The sequence below is a fragment of the Vipera berus genome (genome assembly GCF_964194415.1).
Source record: "Vipera berus genome assembly, chromosome: 4".
In the NCBI taxonomy this organism is placed as follows: domain Eukaryota; kingdom Metazoa; phylum Chordata; class Lepidosauria; order Squamata; family Viperidae; genus Vipera; species Vipera berus.
The window spans coordinates 59,008,059-59,031,282 of NC_138206.1; the positions used below are offsets into that span (position 1 = coordinate 59,008,059).

The following is a 23,224-nucleotide window of genomic DNA, read 5'->3' on the forward strand; positions in this document are numbered from 1 at the left end:
AATTATGCCAAAATGCATGTGGGGGGTGTGAAGTGTGGAACTCTGGGCGACTGTTTGCCATATCTAAAATCACAATCCAAATTTTATGGCCACGTACGAATCGGAAGAGTCCGATCCTGTGTGAGTCTCTAATCGAGGGCTTGCTCCTAAGAAACAATGCACACAGCTGGCAGTTTAAACATCTTGTAAATCTTTTTCTGGCCAATATATGCAGCAGAGCCAGTGCTTTTTTTGTAAAAAAAAAAGATTTAATAATAATAATAAGTTGGAATGGATCTTGGAAGTCATCTAGCCCAACCCCCTGCTCAGGCAGGAAACCCTATGCCATTTCAGGCAAATGGCTGTCCAGTCTCTTCTTAAAAACTTCCAGTGTTGGAGCATTCACAGCTTCTGGAGGCAGGTTGTTCCACTGGTTAATTCCACGTCATAAAACCCGCCTTGCCTACCCTACAAGGTTCCATCCAAAAAAGGTGCCGGAACTCCGTTCTGAGCGTTCTATGACAAAAAAAAAAGCCCTGAGCAGAGCAATTACTGAATCCGAACTACAATACAAGCCTTGGTGGAGCAGTGGGCTAATGCCTCCTTAAGTAACACCAGCTGCCTGCAATTAGTGCAGGTTCGAGTCCCACCAGGCTCAAGGTTGACTCAGCCTTCCATCCTTCCGAGGTAGGTAAAATGAGGACCCAGATTGTTGGGGGCATTTAAGCTGACTTTGTAATAATGCCGCTTGGGGTGTGTGTGAAAGCCCTAATAAGCAGGCATATACATAGAATGAAGGCTACTGCTAAGCTTGTAAGCCGCCCTGAGTCTTCGGAGAAGGGCGGGATATAAATGGGATTAAAATAAAAAAAAATAAACATTCTCTCTCTCTCTCACGCACACACATACACACGCACACACACCCCCCTCCTTATCTTCGTCCGGTCAACGGGCACCCGGACTCTCCCGCTTCAGAGCTCGAGTCTCCGCAGATTTACAGCTTTACAAGCCGTCTCGTCCGCGAAAGGTTAAAACAAAGAAGCCTCCAGTTGCTATGGAAACCGTTTTTTTTGACCCGGAAAAGAAACGAGGAAAGTCTTCCGGTTGCCTCGCCGCTTTCACGCGCGAGGCTCTTTTTGCTGCTAGGAGTGGGACGAGCGCAAGCAGCTGCAGGGATGAAATTCGCCTACCGGGTGAGAAAACGGGGCCCCTTTTGCCCACTTGGATGATTTGGGACTTTTGCAAGTTTTCTTGTGTGGGTGGCTCCGGTTTTTCAGCTTCCAGATTTCACAAGTGGAGCAGGTTGGATATCGCTATCTTTGAAAAACGTAACTTGAGATGAGTCTCAGTTCCTTCCAGTTTCCTCCCATTCTGTTCTTAACCAGGAGTAGACGATGTATTTTGCACTCCACGGGTTCACTTTGTCTCTGATAAATATCAGCGTTACAGTTTGACAACAGTGCAGCTGGATTGCTTGCCAAGTCTCTCTTTAGAAGTCCAAAACATCTTGAGAGATTCTCAACAGTTTGTTAAATTATGTTATCTAAAGCCGTTTACTAAATTACGTTTGAAATCGGTGCTGCATCTAAACTGGGTAATGGGAAAGAGTGACGTTTCTTTTGTAATCAGAGTAATTTATAATTGTACTTATGCTCGCTGCAAATGAAATCAGAACGTTCTTTCTGGTTTTTCCCCCCTTTCTTTTGCACTTTTTTCTTTTTTTAACTTTTATTGATTTGTGTTAATTTAAAGTTTTACAAAAACATAAAAATTAAGATTCATTAAAGATATTGATGTTATATCTTAAGTTCAAGTGAAATATTTTGGGCACATAGAAATGGCACTTGATGGATAAGCAGCTGGAACAAAAATTATGGAACTTTCTTTTATATATAACTGAAGCCGAACTATTATATGCGCAAGATGGAAAGATTTGACTTTACCTGTAATGGAGGAATGGATAGTGGATAGTGAAGGTGATGGAACTTGCTGAGATGGCTAAATTGACAGCTCAGGACGTTGTCTAAATTTAATGAGTACAAACCCCCAATTGCACAAAACAGAAAAAAATGAAGTCATATGGTTTTTAAGATTAAGTAAAAATAATAGAAAAAATGTAAACGATACTGTAACCATAAAGTAACAGGTTATTTTATATTTATACTTATAATTGTTGTAAAACAAAAATGAAAGTCACCTTATAATTCTTTTTCCTTTTTGTTGATTTCTGCACTTTAGTATTTCCTCTTTTCTTTCATTTTTCCTTTATCATTCTAAACATTCTTGTTAGTTTTTAACATTTTAATAACATTTTATAAAAGAAAAATGGCCCTTAAGAACTTACTGTTAGAGCATCTCCTAATAGAAATTATTTGTGCATTTTGTGTACTTCTCTACATTTTGGCAATGAGTTAGTTACAAATCATGTACAATTTTTAATTCCTATTCAAAATTGCATTGCCTGAAATTGCCTTCAAGAGTTACAGTATTGCACCACTTTTTGTGCTTTATTTCATTTTCTGCTTAAGTTTGTTGTTTGTTGTTAGCTGCGAAGTCGTGTCCGACCCATCGCGACCCTATGGACAACATTCCTCCAGGCCTTCCTGTCTTCTACCATCTTCTGGAGTCCATTTAAGCTCACACCTACTGCTTCAGTGACTCCATCCAGCCACCTCATTCTCTGTCGTCCCCTTCTTCTATTGCCCTCGATCTTTCCCAGCATTAGGCTCTTCTCCAGTGAGTCCTGCTTAAGTTGCATTAATGCAAATACAATTTTATTTTCTAGTTTTCCAACTTGTTGGGTACAGTCTACCGATGTGGAAACTTGAAGTTCACTCCAGATGGAAACTCTCTGATTAGTCCAGTGGGAAACAGAATTACCGTCTTTGACCTGAAAAAGTATTCATTTATTTGATTTATTTATTTATTTATTTATTTTAATTCCATTTATATCCCGCCCTTCTCCGAAGACTCAGGGCGGCTTACAAACTTAGCAGTAAGGCTATATTGCTTGCATGGGATAAAGCTTGCTTGGGATGCATTTGTAGCATACTAGACAAAATATACTAAAATTACTGTTAGTGAATTTTCCATTAGCAAAGCGCTGTATATTGTGTGGAGCATTGGTATAATTAAGACTAGCAACCTAGGCTACTCCTTCCATCACCTAATGAAAGCCTCAACTGACCAAACCCATGATGAGTGGAAAAGGTCAAGATGAGCTGATGACAACCGTGACAATGGAAGATTGTGACTTAAAGAGTAAATAACTAACAGTAGGAATTAATAAATGAAAATGGAAGGAAAATATATTTGTGAAGGATGCCATAGATAAGCAATAAAATTTTGTGGAGTGGAGTTGATGAATGTATTTATGGAAGAGAGGGAGTACATTTAATTATAAATGAGAAGGTTAAAATGTATTTCAGAAAGTATGACTTGGTGTCAGCCAGGGTGTTGGTTCAAATGAAAAAATGAATACAAGTAAAGATAGTCTTCAACTTACGACCACAACTGAGCCCAAATTTCTGTTACTGAGTGACACATTTGTTACATGAACTTTGGCCCATTTTACAACCTTTCTTGCCACAGTTGTTAAGTAAGTAACACAGCTGGTAAGTGAATCTGGCTTCCCCATTGACTTTGCTTGTCAAAAGGTCGCAAAAGGTGATCACACATGACCTCCGGACACTGTAACTGTCATAAATATGAGTCAGTTGCCAAGCGTCTGAATTTTGATCACATGATCAGGGGGATGCTGCAACGATTGTAAGTATGAAAAATGGTCATAACTCACTTTTTTAGTGCCACTGTAATTTCAAATGGTCACTAAATGAACTATTGCAATTCGATGATCACAAATGGACTGGCAATTCCATCACTACGCAATGCAGTTGTTAAGAAAGACATCATGTGACCAAGATGGACTTGTAACTTTGCTTCTGCTGCAGTTCTTACGCGAGGCATCACATGATCATGGCTTGCAATTTTACTGCTGGCTCCTACAATGACTCTGCTTGTAGAAAGCAGGCTTCAAACTGCACAAATGGCAATCATGTGACTGTGGGTCAGTGAGATGGTTGTAAATGTCTACCAACTACAAAGTGCCCAAATGTCAGTTATGTCACCCTGGGAACACTGATATACTTGGTAAGTGTGAGGACCTGTTGTAATTTCAAACAGTTGCTAAACAGGAGCATTGTTAAGCAAGGACTAGCTGTAATTTAATCATAGATGCATGTTACATGGCACATAATTTTTTTTGCTAATTCATTCTTGGTTAGGGGGAAAGTACGTAAAATTCTAAATCAGTGTGATGTGTGGGGGGAAAACATTTTTTTAGATGGTAGGTGAAAATGAGACAAGACAATACTGAAAAAAATGATTTGTCCATTCGCAGTCCCAAGAATGAATGAGAATGGTGACTGATGAGTATCTGCTTAAAAAAAGGGCTATATCAAGTATGCGTTTTAAACATAAGTCTATTCATATGTACACATGGAAAAAGAATCAATATAAAGCTAAGAGCCCAACTGATTTTACTGTTTAATCATGAATGATTAGAGAATTAATGAAGGATACAAGCCATTTATATGTTGTTTGTTCAGCTCAAAGCATGATTATGATTGTTTGTCTTCCAACTTTTCCGAACAAAAACAGAGCTGTGAGCTAGCTTGAACTGAGAATGTGGGACATTAGGTCAATAGCTTCCACAGCAGAGGGTGGATTTGAACCTGGGTCTTCCAAGTGCCAGCCCAACATTTGAACTGTTATTTCTGGCTCTTGTATTGTGACTTCTAAGTGTATGATTAGTCAATAGCCTGTTTAAAAATGCTTTTGCAATCTGCTTCTGAAGCAATTGTTTTGTGGAAGAAATTTAGGAAATAGATTTGATAGGTTAGTGTTGTAGAGGATTTAGTTTTCTACTCTGTTTCAAATATATTGGATAATGTTGCTTCCTTATCTAATTTATGAATTTGGCAGAAATATATAATTAAAATTACTGTATTAACTGCCACTCTGTTGTTTTTGATATATTATTCATCTGTTCTTTCAGTAACAAATCGGAAACTTTACCACTGGCTGCCCAATACAATGTAGCATGTATGGGACTGTCTCCAGATGGAAATCTTGCTATACTTATTGATGAAGGTAATAGTTTAAGATGTTAAGAAAAAAATTGATCAGTAAATCCATTTACTAATGTTAGTATTACAATATTTTCATTAAAAATAATATTTTAACCTTTTGTTTAAATATTCAGTTGAACTGCAGATAAAATAAAATTCTTTGTGTGAGTTTATTTTTTCCTAATTGAAATGAGTAGAAATAACATGTAAACAATGTTTTTATTATTTTAATGTTTCTGAAATATTTGAAATATTTTTTCTGTTCCTTACAGAGGGATCTGCTTTACTTGTCAGCTTGATCAGTAAATCTGTTATTCATCGATTCCATTTTCAGAAACCTGTTCATAGTGTCTGCTTTTCTCCAAATGGAAAGTATGGAGAACTATATTCGAGTATTTGATTTTATTATTTTGCTTTTTATAGAAATATTAATAGCAGTTAACAATAAAGTAAAATAAGCTTCATGAAAGTACTACTAAGACAAATAAGTTTGTTTAAAGAAAAATAGATATAATTGAAGATAAAATGATTTAATGAATCATTCTCAAGTCAATATGTTATTTATGAGTGTGTGTGCTAATAGTTCTTGCAAATTATCAGGAATTTTATCTGCATCAGAAGCATAAATAATTTTAATTACAGAAATATTTATTAGCTAAATTGGCTGTAATATGACCTTTATTTCTATAATTTATTTTCATTTTTGTAAAACAGAAAATTTGTGATTACTAAAGACAAAGTTGCCCTGATGTACCATGCCCCAGGGAAAAAGAGAGAATTTAATGCATTTGTTCTTGACAAAACGTATTATGGTGCTTATGATGAAACAACGTGCATTGACTGGACTGATGATTCCAGGTAGGTTTTTGTTGTTTATTGAGACAGCCAAATGCCTACTTTCAAGGTCAATGACTCCTAGTTTCAGTTCACGATTTGTAAACTAAAAATACACAGTTGATGTCCATCACTCCATTAATTTAAAGAAAGAAGCTGAAGCATTTTAGGAATATTTTCTTATCTATACATACAGGTAGTTCTTGACTTACAACCATTTATTTAACTACTTCAAAGTTATGACGGCCTTGGAAAAAGTGTTTTACAACTTTTCCTTAAAGTTACAACTGTTGCACCACTCCAGAAGTCACGTGATTATTGCTCTTTGGGCACGTAGCAATTGGCACACGTTTTATGTCCATTTGCAGCATTCTGTGATCATGTAATCACAATTTGCAACCTTCCCAGCTGGTTTCCGACAAGCAACATCAACTGGGAAGCTGGATTTGCTTAATGACCATGTGATTCACTTAATGACTGCAATAAAAATGGTTATAACTTTGGGATTGTTCACATAATGACTGACTTGAGGACCAAAATTCCTGTCCCTATTGTAAGTTGTAAGTCGAGGATTATCTGTACATGATAAATTTGTTCATTCCTTCATCTGTTTTCCAAATTAAAGTTCTTGCAGTATTCCAAACGTAAAAATATTTACACTTTTTCCAGTAATTCATTTTTTTATATACATAAGCGGTTGGATTGCGTAGTGCAGGGGTTTCCAACCTCTGGTCCGTGGACTGGTACCGGGCTGCGGCATGCCAGCAATCGGTCCACACAAACAAGCAAAGCCCCATCCTTGGGATGCAGGCAGCACACAAAACAATGCACTCTCCAGTCTGCGGGAAAAACCTCTTTCCACAGAACCGGTCCCTGGTGCCCAAAAGCTTGGGGACCTCTGGCATAGTGGTTACACCGCCTTGGATGTGGAAGATCAAATCCTAGCTGGTACCTAACCTTACTTTGGTCAAAGACCTCCTAACACTTCATCTGCCTACCTCAAAAATATGAGAGTGACACAAACTAGGAGAGTTGTGCCAGCTTGGGCATTGCTTGGATTAACAAGGTGATGTCAGATGTTGAGGGCCAGTTGCTCATAGATGCAGCAGTTTTCCAAGGTTCAAGGGTCTACCAGACTAGAGATGATCCAAGGTGAAGACTATGCAGAGAGGCCTCAGAGACAGTCCAACAGTGGCTGGGTGTAAGATGCAGGCAGGAACTGCATGTACTGAATGGCACAACCAAGTAGCTGACATTGCATACAGGAACATCTGCACAGAATATGGGCTAGCCCAAGGGTAGGCAACCTTGGCTCTTTTATGACTTGTGGACTTCAATTGCCAGAATTCCTAAATCAGCCATGCTGACTCAGGAATTCTGGGAATTGGAAGTCCACAAGTCATAAAAGAACCAAGGTTGCCTACCCCTGGGCTAGACCCTCCTAGGTCCAGATGCAAAATCCCACGGAAGATTATAGAGACAAGAAAGCTAATATACTTTGGGACTTCCAGACCCACACAGAAAAGAAGTTACTAATCAATCAACCCAGATATTGTGATAGTGGACAAGGACCAAAAGACAGCAGTGGTGATAGAATTAGCGATGCCAAATAACAGCAACATCAGGAAGAAGGAGTATGAGAAACTGGAGAAATACCAGGGTCTGAAGGAAGAACTTGGCTTTAAACAAAACAGTTGCTAAGCACATTTTACTTATGGTCTCCTCTGCTTTACAGACCTGCAAAGATCATAAATGTGAAGGTGGTCAAATTTTTCATCACCCTTGTAACTGAACAGTTGTTAAATGAGGTTAACTTATGTGAACTCATCAATACTTTTCCCAGTGCATAAAGCTATTAGGAGATAGCTATCTGGTGGCTCAGTGGGTTCGGACGCTGAGCTTGTCGATCAGAAGGTCGGCAGTTTGGCGGGTCGAATCCCCAGTGCCGCGTAGCAGAGTGAGCGCCTGTTACTCGTCCCAGCTTCTGCCAACCTAGCAGTTCGAAAGCACATAAAAAATGCAAGTAGAAAAATAGGGACCACTACGGTGGGAAGGTAACAGCGTTCCGTGCGCCTTTGGTGTCTACTCATGCCGGCCACATAACCACGGAGACGTCCTGGGACAAGTGCTGGCTCTTCGGCTTTGAAACGGAGATGAGCACCGGCCCCTAGAGTCGGAAACGACTAGCACGCATGTGCGGGGGAACCTTTACCTTTACCTTATCTGGCATGAATAATTTGTCTTATCCACGAAATTATCATAGATGTTAGAGAATAATGATGAAATAACTTTTTTGTCTTTCAGATGTTTTGCAGTGGGTAGCAAGGATATGTCAACATGGGTGTTTGGAGCTGAACGCTGGGTCAATCTGGTTTATTATGCACTCGGAGGACATAAAGATGCAATTGTTGCCTGTTTTTTTGAAGAAAACAGTTTGGATGTATGTACCTTTCACATTTTTCTACATTATGTTAATAATGTAGTTGGTTAATATTTATTTGATTTGGTCCCTGTGAGGTCTATATTTTTCAAGATGTGTTTGTTTATGTGTGTGCAGTTACAATTTTAATGCATTAGTGAGTTGGGCAATACTTTAAATATGAGGGAAGTTGATACACTGTTCTGAAAAGCCACGAACAATTAGCACTATAGATTTTGGACTTAAACAATTAATGAATGCCCATATCCAATTGTCTATTAGGGCTGTGCCGCATTTCAGATTCAAAAGCAAAAGCATGCTTTTTAAGTATACAGATGAGCATATCCTGCATTTAAGGTTTTCCCCCTGGATCACATTGATTTTGCAGAGAGCAGCCTGGGAAGAAGTTGCAGTTGCTGAAGGAATTGCAGGCAGGTGATAGATGAGCGCGGCCCAAGTGCTGCAACCACTTTTTGCCTTTGAATCTGAAGTGCTGCAGGTCCCGATTCTCTGTTATAACGTCGTACGCACAGGTCCAATAGAAATTACATAAGAAGAAATAAAATCCAGATGTCAGGCAGCCAAATATTTCAAGAAGTTTGTTTCTCTCTCCTACACCACATGCTCACGCTAAAATAAGAGTATACGTTTGTTGTTGTTGTTAGTTGCGAAGTCGTGTCCGACCCATCGCGACCCTATGGACAATGTTCCTCCAGGCCTTCCTGTCCTCTACCATCTTCTGGAGTCCATCTAAGCTCACGCCTACTGTTTCAGTGACTCCATCCAACCACCTCATTCTCTGTCGTCCCCTTCTTCTATTGCCCTCAATCTTTCCCAGCATTAGGCTCTTCTCCAGTGAGTCCTTCCTTCTCATTAGGTGGCCAAAGTATTTGAGTTTTAGCTTCAGGATCTGGCCTTCTAAAGAGCAGTCAGGGTTGATCTCCTCTAGGACTGACCGGTTTGATCGCCTTGCAGTCCAAGGGACTCGCAGGAGTCTTCTCCAGCACCATAGCTCAAAGGCTTCAATTCTTTGGCGCTCAGCCTTTCTTATGGTCCAGCTTTCACTGCCATACATTGCAACTGGGAAGACCATAGCCTTGACTATACGCACTTTTGTTGACAGGGTGATGTCTCTGCTTTTTAGTGTGCTGTCTAGATTTGCCATGGCTTTCCTCCCCAGGAGCAAGCGTCTTTTAATTTCTTGGCTACAGTCCCCATCTGCAGTGATCTTGGAGCCCAGGAAAACAAAATCTGTCACTACCTCCATTTCTTCCCCATCTATTTGCCAGGAATTGAGAGGGCCAGAGGCCATGATCTTGGTTTTCTTAATGTTAAGTTTCAACCCAAGTTTTGCACTCTCCTTCTTCACCCGCAACAAGAGGCTCTTTAGTTCTTCTTCACTTTCTGCCATTAGAGTGGTATCATCTGCGTATCTTAGGTTGTTGATATTTCTTCCAGCAATCTTAATTCCAACTTTAAGAGTATACGTTAGAAGTAGCATTTTGTGAATTTGGAATTCCTGCACATTTCCTTTATTCAACAGACCTTTTTGCCAATTGATAAATTATACTTTATTGTTATTGTAGTTGTACACCATCAGCCGCGATGGGGCTTTGTGTGTGTGGCAGTGTGATACAGAACTAAGCGGTCTGATACCTAGAACTCCCAAGAGCCATCCCACTGACCAGGAAGAGTCAGCAAAAGACTTAGAGGAAGAGTTGATAGAAACACAAAGAGGCAAAGAGATTCATGGAAAAGCCAGTGGAAATGAAAATGAAAAACAAAACAAGAAAAAAGTGAAATATTCATGTGCTGCCAAGTAAGTGAGTTTCCAATGAAAGAAAGTCATAAGAGGAATTTATTGAATTTCTAACTGGTTTATTACATGGATAACCTCGACATTGGGATGCTTTTAACATGAATGCAACCACAGTGGAAGTGACTGAAACAGGTTGTTCTAGTTAGCCTTCTGCACTGAAGACCTAATGGATTACTTTCTATAGTACTGATGAGGAGGACCCAAGAACTCTGGTTTTGTTAAGAAATATTAAAATTGTCATTGCTGATCTCATTGTTAACTGACAAAGAGCAAAAGGATCTAATGTTGCTGTGCCTGTAATCAGATTGTTGTTCTGCGTGGCACATAAGATGCGAGGTACAGCTCACTGAATTTCAAGAAACCTGAACTAGGAAGAATTGTTAACACAGCACTGCAATCAATTTTTTAAAGTAGAAATCAAAAGTATGGGCTAAAGTTGTCTCCTTAGACCAGACATGTCAAACTTGCGATGTCACGTGACATCGTGCAACGTATCAGGACGGTTTTGCCATTGCCGGCAATCAGGTGGGCGCGGCTTCCACGTGACGCATCTGGCCCGTGGACCGGCAGTTTGACACCCCTGCCTTAGACTATAGTTGTTTAAAACAAACAATTGCTTTTGCATTACATAACATCCTCCCACACCCCAGTGTTTTGGATTCCGATTGTAAACATGACTGGCAAGGATGGCAAAGAATGAAAAGTGTATTAATTGAAGGCCAGAAAATCAGGATGATAACAGGAGTGCCAAAGAGTATATCTATGCTCTGGCAATATGGAAAAATGCATGCCATTATATTATGAATTCTCTCCGGTCATTTAGGCAAAGATATGCTGGGAGCAGTAATGAAAGCTTGCTATGCTGCAGGTGCTTGTGCAACTAATAGTTGAATAAAATAGTCTCAAATCTTATGCCACTCACTAAAGTGATGGATATGAGCGAAAAAAGACAATATGCGCTTACATTTAAACTTAGTAAAGATCCTTACCGCTGTAATAGACAGACTGCTAAAATTTAAGACAGCAAATACTTGAAGCTTTTTGGCTCATCATTTTAACTTAGACTCATGATTATTGTTCAATCTTTAGTAACATGACAAATATTAACATACTGTTAATGTTATTTTTTTGCTTTTCCTGATATGCTAACATAAAAACAGCGTTTTATTACCAACCATTACTGCTTCCTTTCCTATTTATTAAACTACTCTTCAAAAGGTAATTGGATGATTTGTTCTTACATATAAATGTATCTGATATTTTTTTATTCTTTATATGTTCAGATACTTTTTTAATAAAGAAGGAGATTTTAACAACCTGACAGCTGCAGCTTATCACAAGAAAATCCATCTGTTGGTCACTGGATTTGCTTCTGGAATTTTTCACCTTCACGAACTTCCAGAATTCAATCTCATCCATTCTTTAAGGTTAATGTTAATAATAATATCAAAGATTGAGGATATGTATAATATTAAAGAAATAATTATTCATCTGTTTTGTTTAAAGACACCTTTTATTTAGTGGGAAGAGTACTTGAAATAATGTATTTAATTTTATATACAGAGAGAGACAGAGAGATGTTTTTCATTTATTTAATTTTTTCTTTGTTTTGTTCAGCATTTCGGACCAGAGAATTGCATCTATTTCAATCAACAGTACTGGTGACTGGATTGCCTTTGGATGTGCAGGTTCATAACTAAGATATTCTAAGGAGGGGCTGTTTATGTAGTATTGTTAAAATAATGTTTTGATTTGTACATAAATACCTATATACATACCCAGGATGCCATGTTCTTTTAGTATAAAGCTGTGTATACAAAGCAGAGAAAGTGTATAAAAAGCAGTAAAGAGAAAGAAATTAAGGCATCATATAAGAAAGGAAAGGAAAGGAAATGTAGCTAATTTACGTTTATACCAAAATTGTAATTCTCCGTGCCTGTCTTCTGTCCTTGCAAATAGTTTTTGTATAGTTGATGTCTCTCCACTGCTTCAAACATTCCCTTTTGTTTTTCAAATCTTTCACTTCTTTTATCTCCTCTTCATCAAATACATCTTGTTCAATCTTTCTAACCCTCCTAATGAATTCTTCAATGAGGAATGATTCAGAAAAATGAATGAGTAGTGAAAATATTTGTGGTTCATTCCTCATTTGGCCAAGGTTAGACTCTTTCTGGTACATTCAGAGATCTCCACTGACCATGTTTTCTTTCTGTTGTACTGACAGGTTTGGGACAGCTCCTGGTTTGGGAATGGCAAAGTGAGTCCTACGTGCTGAAACAGCAAGGGCATTTTAACAGCATGGTATCACTTGCTTACTCACCAGACGGGCAGTACTTAGTTACTGGCGGGGATGATGGAAAAGTAAGCCTGTTGATTAAAATGTTGATTTTTAAAAATAAGTCTTAGTATATAGTTTAAGGGACGCGGTGGCTCAGTGGGTTAAGACGCTGAGTTTGTCGGTCAGAAGGTCGGCAGTTTGGTGGGTTGAATCCCGAGTGCCGCGTAGCAGAGTGAGCGCCTGTTACTCGTCCCTGCTTCTGCCAACCTAGCAGTTTGAAAGCATGTAAAAATTCAAGTAGAAAAATAGGGACCACTACAGTGGGAAGGTAACGTTCTGTGCGCCTTTGACGTCTAGTCATGCCAGCCACATGACCATGGAGACGTCCTCGGACAAGCACTGGCTCTTCGGCTTTGAAACGGAGATGAGCACCGGCCCCTAGAGTCGGAAACGACTAGCATGTATGTGCGGGGGAACCTTTACCTTTACCTTTTTATATAGTTTAAGGAGACCAAGAAAGGATTTGCTAACAATATTAGAAGGATAACATATTACATTAACATTCCACAATTAAACTACCTAAAATCACAATATTGTTTTAGGTGCAGAAATTGCTTTGGAATGGATTTTTTTTAAAAAAATAATATATACATGAAATACTTGATTAGTATGAGAGGACAGTTTAAGAACCGGCAATCAGTGATGTAATTTGAATTTGCATTGAGGAAAATGGCTATTTTTTCCCCAACACTTGTTACAGAGATAAACATCAAGATTATTTTTCTCCATTATGTGTTGCATTCTTTTGCTAACTCTGTTAGAAATAGAATAGGGAAATAATTCTCCATTGCCTTCTTCAGAGATATTTGCCGATTTTCTAATCACGTTTGTATCTTGTTATCCCATCCAAGTGCTAGTCAGATTAACCTTGACAAATCACAGTTGTCAAGACCTATAAGATTATCCTTGACAAACCAAAACAATCTTATTAAGGAAATCAAACAGTATTTATTGTACTAAATATTATTAAGTGTAGATAAGGATAAGGAACAAATAAAACAATATAGAAATAAATCTGACTCTATGACAAAAATATATCTGCATGTTAATTGTCAGAAATATAAAGTATGCAGTTTCATAATTCACCATGCATGTTAAAATTGTAACTTAGCATGTGCATATATTAAATTATCTTAAAAATATTTTTGTGATATTTAAAATAAATTGTGGAAATAAAAAAATACTAACAATACAGAACCATTAGAAAGCAATAAAAACATTTAATTCAGTTCTTTTATTGAGGGTTTAAACAGTCTAAAATTTTTAAAATTAACTTTGCTTATAAATAACATATTTTGTGAAGTCAGCAATACAAAAATTCTAAGCATGCTATTATATATAATATTAAACTACTATTAATATGTATATATTACTGATCACGTGAAGTGATAATACCACTTTACAATGCCTTGGTAAGGCCACACGTGGAATACTACATCCAGTTTTGGTCACCATGATGTAAAAAAGATGTTGAGACTCTAGAAAGAGTACAGAGAAGAGCAGCAAAGATGATTGGGGGACTGGAGGCTAAAACATATAAGGAACCATTGCAGGAATTGGGTATGTCTAGTTTAATGAAGAGAAGGACGAGGGGGGACATGATAGCAGTGTTCCAATATCTCAGGGGTTGCTACAAAGAAGAGGGAGTCAAGCTATTCTCCAAAGCACCTGAAGGCAGGACAAGAAGCAACGGATGGAAAATAACCAAAGAGAGGTGCAACCTAGAACTAAGGAAAAATTTTCTGACAGAACAAATAATCAGTGGAACAACCCTCCTTCAGAAGCTGTGAATGCTCCAACAGTGGAAGTTTTTAAGAAGAGACTGGACAGCCATTTGTCTGAAATGGTATAGGGTTTCCTGCCTGAGCAGGGGTTTGGACTAGATGACCTCCAAGGTTCCTTCCAACATCATCATCATCATCATCGTTGTTGTTGTTGCTAATTCAGTATTGGAATGATAGGGTCTAATTTTATCTTTTGAGTTACAGTTATGTTCTTATCATGAGTTGATGCATAGATGCATAGCATAGAATGGGTTTTTTCAATTGTAGTCAACACATTTAGGGGTTAGAAAGTTACATGTTTTATATGTTTGTTTAATCCTGTTGAGGTCTACAAGAGTGATTCTGCTTTTTTAAAAGATAAATATTTGGTTGGAGGAGAGTTGCATGACATCTAATTTGTTCTTATATATGAAAAAGGTAAGATAAAAATGAACAACAGATGAAACAGCTATACCGGCTTTTGAAGAGATGATTCTATATTTTTTGTTGAAAATAATGACTGGTTAACCTCCCTGCCAGGGTAATTATTAAGGTAATGAATTGGAATATTCTTTCGAAAGTAAACTCTCCCAAGTCAAATCATTAATCAATTACTGGAAAGGTTTATGTCAAGATGATTTAGAGCTTTTTCGTTCCATTTCAGGTGAAAGTATGGAATACCAGCAGTGGCTTCTGCTTTGTCACCTTTACAGAGCATACCAGCATCATATCTGCCGTAACATTTACCAATTCAGGATATGTTGTTTTGAGTGCTTCTTTTGACGGAACTGTGCGGGCGTTTGATCTTCACAGGTAAGCTTATTATTTTACTTGCTTACTTTCAGTTTTGTTCCACCTTGGGGTAGACATCCGAAAATTAGTGTATTCTTTGTTAAAGTCTGACGGTGCAATTTTCCATTAAATCAGTAATTACTTTCTGTTTTCCAGCATTTAGGGGTTTTTAACTAAAAATTGGTTTTATACATTATTCTTGCCTTTTGCAATAGATACCGCAATTTCCGCACTTTCACTTCCCCGCGACCAACGCAGTTTTCCTGCTTAGCTGTGGACTCCAGTGGAGAAATTGTTTCAGCTGGTTCCCAGGATTCTTTTGAAGTATTTGTGTGGTCTGTGCAGAGTGGACGACTTTTAGATGTAAGACAAGACACTTTTTATGGGGCTTGCAGTAATCCATTTAGAAAAAAATGTTATTCTTACCAGGGTTGCCCTTAAAGATGAGATCCTACGTTGGTACAATTTTAAGTGATTGTTAAAATCAAACATTGAATTCCTATTAATTTTAAAGCAGATTGTTTACGTGGAAAAATAATAATACCAGATACAGTAAAAGAATTCCCGATTTTCCACAGTTATTAAGCAGACCATCATGGTCTTTAAATGAATCACACAGTTGTTAAGTGAATCACATCATAGTTAAGCAAATTGGGCTTCCCTCATTGACTTTGTTTGTCAGAAGCCTCCTGGGAAAGTTATAAATCACCATCCAATGACTGCAGGACATTGCAAATGTCAGTTGCCAAGCAGCCAAATCGTGATCACATGACCGCAGGTGTGGTGCAGCGTTTGTAAGGATTGGACTGAGCTCTTCAGTAGTGCATAGATCAAATAAATCACAATTTCCTTTTTTATTATATTTTTTTTACTTATTTCCAAAGTTAAAATACAAAACCCAAGAAAAAGGAACAAAACAAAGGCATCGAAAGAAAAAAGTCCATAAAATAAAATACAAACATATGCATAAAATGTCCCACTTGGTTGAATACTGCTAAATATATTTCAATATTTTTTATTTTTATTATTATTTCCCATTGTTACATAGATTCTTTTTTTCATTAGGTATTAGATGGTCATGAAGGACCTATCAGTAGTCTGTGTTTTAACCCAGTGAAGTGTGTTCTGGCAAGTGCCTCTTGGGATAAGACAGTCAGATTGTGGGATATGCTGGATAGCTGGAGGACCAAAGAAACGCTGGCACTAAGTTCCGATGGTAAGTCTGTTGGAATGCCATAGCTGTCTTATCTTGTTTGGGTGATGTTTGCAATAATTATGGGGTTCCCTAGTATAGTGAAGCCAATCACATGGAGACCTCCAGAGCACTGGTACTGCAACAAAAGCTTCCGTGAGATACAATTTTTATTAATGTCTGAATTGAGCTTTACTCATTTATTTATTTATTTATTTAATACACTTTAGAGAAGTTGCTTAACTCCAAATAACGCTGGTTGGTTTATATTTAAAAATGAAAAAACAATGTAAAGCAAGAAACAAGTGTTTAAGAAGTACCCAGAAAGCAAAGTCTGAATAATGATAAAATACCATATAGGGGACTCAACCACCACTCTGTCCCAACCCTTGTGAAAACAGCCATGTTTTCACTTACCTTTCTGAATGCCATCTGGGTGATATCTGTACAGATGTTCATCTAATCAGATGAGAAATTATATCGACTATGTTAAAGCTTCCAGGGCTGCACGTAGGTTTTAGCATAAGAAACGGGACCATCCTTATAAAATGCGGAATCTCCGTGCTTGTGGAAATTTAAAATATATAACCAGCGGTCTCTGATCATTCTTTGAGGGATGAAAAGTAATGCAGTCAAAATGCATGGAATGGAAATGAACCTTAAATGATGCTTGCCTTTGATTTCACTCATGATCTTTGCCGCAGTGCTTGCTGTTGCTTTTCGTCCCGATGGCATTGAGCTTGCTGTAGCTTCCTTGGATGGACAAATCACTTTCTGGGATCATGAAAATGCGATGCAAACAGGATCGATTATGGGGCGACATGACCTTCAGATGGGGAGGAAGGAACTGGACAAAATAACTGCCAAGCAATCTGCTAAGGGCAAGTGGGTAGAACACTTAATTTTTCATCTGAATATTTGAATTTTATTACTATAGGCCAGGGGTCTTCAAACTTGGCCCTTTTATGACTTGTGGACTTCAACTCCCAGAATTCCTCAGCCAGCGTGCCTGGCTGAGGAATTCTGGGAGTTGAAGTCCACAAGTCATAAAAGGGCCAAGTTTGAAGACCCCTGCTATAGGCTTACTTTCCTATTGGAGCTCAGAGATTTGCTTTGCGTGCTTTCTATGGGTGGTTTTTTTTTTTAATACTTGAATCCTAAAATTATAGATATTTATTTAACTCAGTTTCTAGCCAGAGTGAAAATATGAATCTATAAAATTTATGGTGGAACCCTTAGAACAGGCTTGTAGAATCGTGGACTGTAAAGGTTGGAAGGAATCTTGAAGATTTGGTTCAACCTAAGCTTTATTTGGAACATAACCTTGAATGCATTTCTTAGATCTTCCAGCACTCTTTTTTATAGCTTTTTGTTCGACAAAAGTTGTAAGAAATAAAGTGATTTTTTTTTCAGGAATGTGTTTAACTTGTTTGGATTTTACATGGGGATAACTTTTTACAAATACCTCTCTTTAGATTTTCAAATCTCACAGGTCTGAGTAAGATTTAAATTGAGGATATCTGCACATGTGGGTTATCGCATAAAATTATGCTTGAAAAATTCCCAACCCTATCATAAAAGGATGCAGATTGCAATTATTTCAGAGTGAGAACTATAAATTGTGTAATACGGAGCTTGAGATACATGACAGATTATTGATTTGAACTTCTTTTTTCAGATCTTTTACAAGTCTATGCTATTCTGCTGATGGCCAATGCATTTTGGCAGGAGGTCTGTCAAAGTATGTTTGTATTTATCATGTCAAGGAACAGATTCTCATTAAAAAGTTTGAAATATCTTGCAACCTTTCCTTAGATGCGATGGAGGTTAGTATGTGTGCATTGGACATGGGATAAATCTTGTAAGTTTCACTGTTGCTACTTGTCTTGCCACAGATTATTTTTAAATTAATGGTGAATGTATTCTTTGACTGAGTAATTTAAATTTGTGTCTGTGACTTGATTGTCTGCTCTAAAGCATTCTTTATTAAGACGTTTTTATTTATCAATGCTCTGTCTTTGCTGTGTTATATAAATTTATCAGTCATAGACAATTCATGGTTCTATTGAGGAATAGAAAGGAGTTAGCATCCCATTGTAAGTAAGAGTATTCTGAAACAAATTTGGAATTTGAAATGGGCTATGTTGTCGTATATTTTATTTTACAGGAGTATTTGGACCGCAGGAAGATGACTGAGTTTGGGAGCATGGCATTAATAGAAGAGGGAAATGGGGATGACGACGACGTTGTCATTCCTCTTCCAGGAGTTAAGAGAGGTATTAGTTAATTTTAAATAAGGTTCTCTAAACTATGTGTATTAGATTTTTTTAGATTTTTCCTGATGAAAAGGGTGAAGTTTTAAACAAGTCCTTTTGTTCCCTCTCACTTGACAAAATGATTAAATCTTAGTTTGGAGATCAGCCTATGTCTTTATCAAGGAATGAGAAGCATTGCCACATGTTGTGGCCATTGGAAAATAATTCAACTTATTAAATGTAACCTATCTGTTACATTTTTAGCCAATACAATGATTTAGTAAGTCTGGCACTTAATAGCCATTATTGTTTCTACTGCTGCCCCTACTATGTATATTATTTATTTATTTTATTTTAATTCCATTTATATCCCGCCCTTCTCCGAAGACTCAGGACGGCTTACAAGCTTAGCAGTAGCCTTCATTCTATGTATATGCCTGCTTATTAGGGCTTTCATATACCCCCAAGCGGCATTATTACAAAGTCAGCTTAATTGCCCCCAACAATCTGGGTCCTGTATATGTATCGCTACTCTCACCTCACCCCGTCTTCCACTCCCTACGTTGCCTGAAATTAATTAATTAATTTGGAATAATTCATGACAAGACAAAGTTGGCTTGATCAGTAAATACTATGATCCCAATATGTTTGCTAAAGGTTTCTAAAGTTGGCAACTGACAAATGTAGATGTTCCAAACGATTGCTGTGATGGTAACAACTCTATGCATCACATAAACATTTGTACTTGGTTAACGTTGTTGAACAAGGACAGTCATTTACTTCCCAGGGTGGTGGAATCACCCTGTCCAACAATTTGACTTTGATGGGATATACCGTTTTTTTTTTAGGAAAGAAATGTAAATGGATCTGTGTGGTTCTCTCTTGCCGCAACGCTTCTTTTGTAGAAAGAATCAGTTTACAGTGTCAGCACTGGTTTGTACAAGGAAATTATTGAGGTTTTTTTTTTCCTTTTTTTCTTTTCAGGTGATATGAGTTCTCGGCATTTTAAACCAGAAATAAGAGTGACGTGCCTCCGCTTCTCTCCTACCGGTGGGTTTTTGGAGGATCTTTTCATAACTTGAAAAATGTTCTTCGTTTCTCTGTCTGCCCACCTGCCCTCCCACATCTCCCTAATTTTAGCTAATGTCAAGAGTGCTTCTCTTTCAGGAAGAAATTGGGCAGCAACCACTACAGAAGGTCTTCTTATCTACTCTTTGGACTCTAGTCTCACCTTTGATCCATTTGACTTAGAAATTGACATCACCCCTAGCAATATTCGTAAAGTATTGCACCAGAAGGAGTTCACTAAGGCTATTGTCATGGCTTTTCGGCTAAATGAGAAGAAAATGATTCAAGAGGTTCTAGAAACTGTGCCCTATGATGAAAGTAAGCTGGACCACTATTACTAGCCTAATGTGATGGTTGCAGAAAACAAGATCCCCTAAGTTTCTTAAGTTGTTAGCAAAACCTGATGTGTGTGTTTGTGTGTGTGTGTTTGTGTATACTAAAGAGAAGGAAAAAAGATAACATCCTGAATAATTTGAATGTTTTAAGTGAGTAGAAGTTCTCTAATTATTAAATATCACACAGCAAAGGGGAAATTGAAAAAAAAGGAATTACGTCATGCAATATAGCGTTTCCTTGCCTTCGGTTTCCTTTGCTAAAAATGCAGACATTTTCCTTCTGCGCAGGTCATGACAAGTGGACTTCTTTCGAAATGTTTACGCATTGTCAACTAATACATCCTCTTGTTTGTTGTAAAAAAAAACAGTTGATGTAGTCTGCTCATCGCTTCCAGACTTGTACATAGAAAAGGTCCTAGAATTTTTAGCATCTTGCTTTGAGAAATCTCGTCACTTGGAATTCTATCTCATATGGACTCAGAGGTTGCTCATGCTGCATGGATGCAAGTTAAAAACAAGGTTAGTGAACTCAGCTTAATATGGTTCGAAGAGAGAATACATATTACCAGTTGACAACTTTAAAAGTAGATTTATATCTACCATCAGAAGGCCAGTAGTTAGAATGTCAGTGAAAGTCCATTCTTTTTTCATTGGCGTATGGTGATTTGACTGAAAACTGGAACACAAAGAAGCAGCAGATATGCTTCCAACTGCCATATCCAAGAAACGTTGCAACATGTATGCTGTATGTCTACATATATGTTGCAACTAGTAGCTATTTTATTGGTAAGATACTTTTCCAAGATCATTGACGCTTTGAAAGTTAAATATAAATTAGCATTTGGGCGTTTATATTTAGCATTTCTAGGGCTTATTTCTAGGGTTGTGTAAAGGCAATGGCACCAAGAAGCTACTGCGTCCTTTGATATTTTTGTGGCTTTGACATTTTTGCTGTGTTTGTATGTGTGTGTATGGCACGGTTTCACTACACTGAAATGTATATGCAGTTAAAACAAGAAATCTTGCAAAGGATTTTTGTTTTAAGGTTTCAAGGTTTTTATACCGATGCTTCTTTCAAACACTTTGCACAGCCCTCACTTATAGAATGACTGTATTTTTGACCATTTGCAGGTCAGAAAAACTGCTGCCTATTGTTCAGTTTCTTCAGAAGAGCATTCAGAAACATTTTGAAGATCTTTCTAAACTGTAAGTATTTGGTTTGATTCTGTTTTACTTAATTGGGGAGAAATAAAAAACCAGCACCATAAGATGATTTTACTTTATTTTATTATTTAAAAAATAATCTGGGTAAGTGCCAGGTTTGGCTGATTTTTTTTCTTTGGGCCTTTAATCATTCCTTGTTCTCGGTAGCCCAAAATTACTATATTGAACCACAGTCCATACATATGATATCAAAAACTACACATTCTAATGGCAGCGAAAGAAGTAGAGACTTGTCTGATTTACTCTAGTATTCGATATTAGAGTACCTTGCAACTGGAAGTAACTACGTTGAAAGCAAAGTTGTATATTTGATTAGAAGCTGTATGTACAAATAACACATTGTAGCTCAAATATCATATGACGATTTCCAGATTGCATCAGACTGTTGAATGATGTGTTGAATAATTGAGTGATATATATTCAAACCATATATATTTCACTGCCTCTGATTATTTGTTGTACTGTATATGCAGGCATGTTTAGCATTTTTTGACTTATTTTTGTGATGGCTTTTCTTTCTGCAGTTGTGACTGGAATTGTTACAACATGAAATACATTCTATCTATTTCACAACAGCGGGGTATGAAACGCAGAGCAGAAGATTCTGAAAACAGTGATTTGAAAAATTTGGAGGATTCCAGTAATGAGGATTTTGTGGAAGAATCATCTGTGCATTTATAGAAATATGACACTTTTTTCCATGTATAAATTTAAACAGTGGTATTCACTGAGAAATTCATAGCCCTTGAAGTGGCCTATTTTTTATAGATTATTTGAATGTGAAATAATACATCTGGGAGAAAGCAGTTTGCCTTTTGTACACTTTTTTCAGTAATTGAATAGCTGGACAGTTATGGTCACTAAATCCCAACCATGGTTTTTTTCTTGCAGTTAGACATGCATTGTAATTCCATTGTAGACTGCATGAATCATAAGTGTTCCTACCCATGTCTGATGCTCACACAGTTGGTGATTTACAAATTACCTAAATGACCTTTTATGTAAAATTACTTCTATAAAATAAAATATGTGTATATAGGGGAAGAATGGGAAGAGACACAAAGACCAGATTTATACTTTTTGCAAACAAAGCTTTTAGTCCACCTGCAAATCAATTTCACGTTTATTCAACAGAACCTGTTCCTTTTCATTAACTCCTTCTGATTCTTTTGTAAAAGTAAATCATTGGAAGACTTCCTGCACCCATTCATTAAAAATCTCTTTTTAAAGTAACCATCTGATGCCCTCTAGTGCCCAATTTTCAAACATAGACATTCCCATGAGAAAAGATCCTCAGTTAACTTCAAAGTCTTAAAGCAAGTCCATCTAAGCTCTTAATCGGTTTAAACAATTTTAAAACTAACATTAAGAATCTTTTTGCTGTAAATGCCACAGTGTTTTCGTCTTACAAATCTTTAAACTTGTAATTAAGCTTTTTTAAAAAAAGGATTGTAGAAAAACTCACCCAATGATTTCAATAAAATTGCCAGTCTGAATGTTCTCAATCTTTAAACAATAACAAAAATAAATGTGATTAAGAGTTGAGCCTGGGTCAAATTAAGAGTTTGCATAGATGACATTAGCAGTTATAAGCATGATGGAATCCCACGACTCCCCACCAATTGTAAGTGGACTGCAAAAATGCAATTCCTGCCATCTGCTCACAAAAAAACAACAGCTGTCCACAATACACATGGTAATTTTGTGATCTCTCCTTACTCCAAAAAGATTTTGGCAGCCCAAATCTTGCATTTGAGTATTACTCTCAGTTGCAGTGTGTCCTGTTCTATTCAGTTCACCATGGTGGCTCACCAAAAACTCTTATTTGAAATAATTGAAAGTCGTTTCAGAGGAAGAGTTTAGACTCCATATATTATGAAAAGAGGGACGCGGTGGCTCAGTGGGTTAGGACGCTGAGCTTGTCGATCGGAAGGTCGGCAGTTTGGCGGGTCGAATCCCGAGTGCCGCGTAACAGAGTGAGCGCCTGTTACTTGTCCCAGCTTCTGCCAACCTAGCAGTTCGAAAGCACGTCAAAATGCAAGTAGAAAAATAGGGACCACTACGGTGGGAAGGTAAC

The 23,224-nt window shown here is 37.5% G+C and overlaps 1 protein-coding gene across 1 annotated transcript; it reads left to right on the plus strand.

The window, feature by feature from the left end:
* Positions 1–1,096: 1,096 nt before the first annotated feature.
* PWP2 (PWP2 small subunit processome component) lies at positions 1,097–22,643 on the plus strand. The gene is made up of 21 exons (XM_081326798.1): positions 1,097–1,172; positions 2,765–2,877; positions 5,036–5,130; positions 5,381–5,480; positions 5,823–5,966; positions 8,247–8,382; positions 9,948–10,180; positions 11,464–11,607; positions 11,798–11,868; positions 12,405–12,541; positions 14,946–15,094; positions 15,289–15,436; positions 16,139–16,289; positions 16,970–17,150; positions 17,944–18,091; positions 18,433–18,541; positions 19,505–19,570; positions 19,688–19,906; positions 20,292–20,442; positions 21,055–21,129; positions 21,672–22,643. The coding sequence occupies exons 1-21, from the start codon at positions 1,155–1,157 to the stop codon at positions 21,826–21,828; spliced, it is 2,745 nt and encodes a 914-aa protein (XP_081182924.1). The 5' UTR covers positions 1,097–1,154; the 3' UTR covers positions 21,829–22,643.
* The last annotated feature ends 581 nt before the right edge of the window (positions 22,644–23,224 follow it).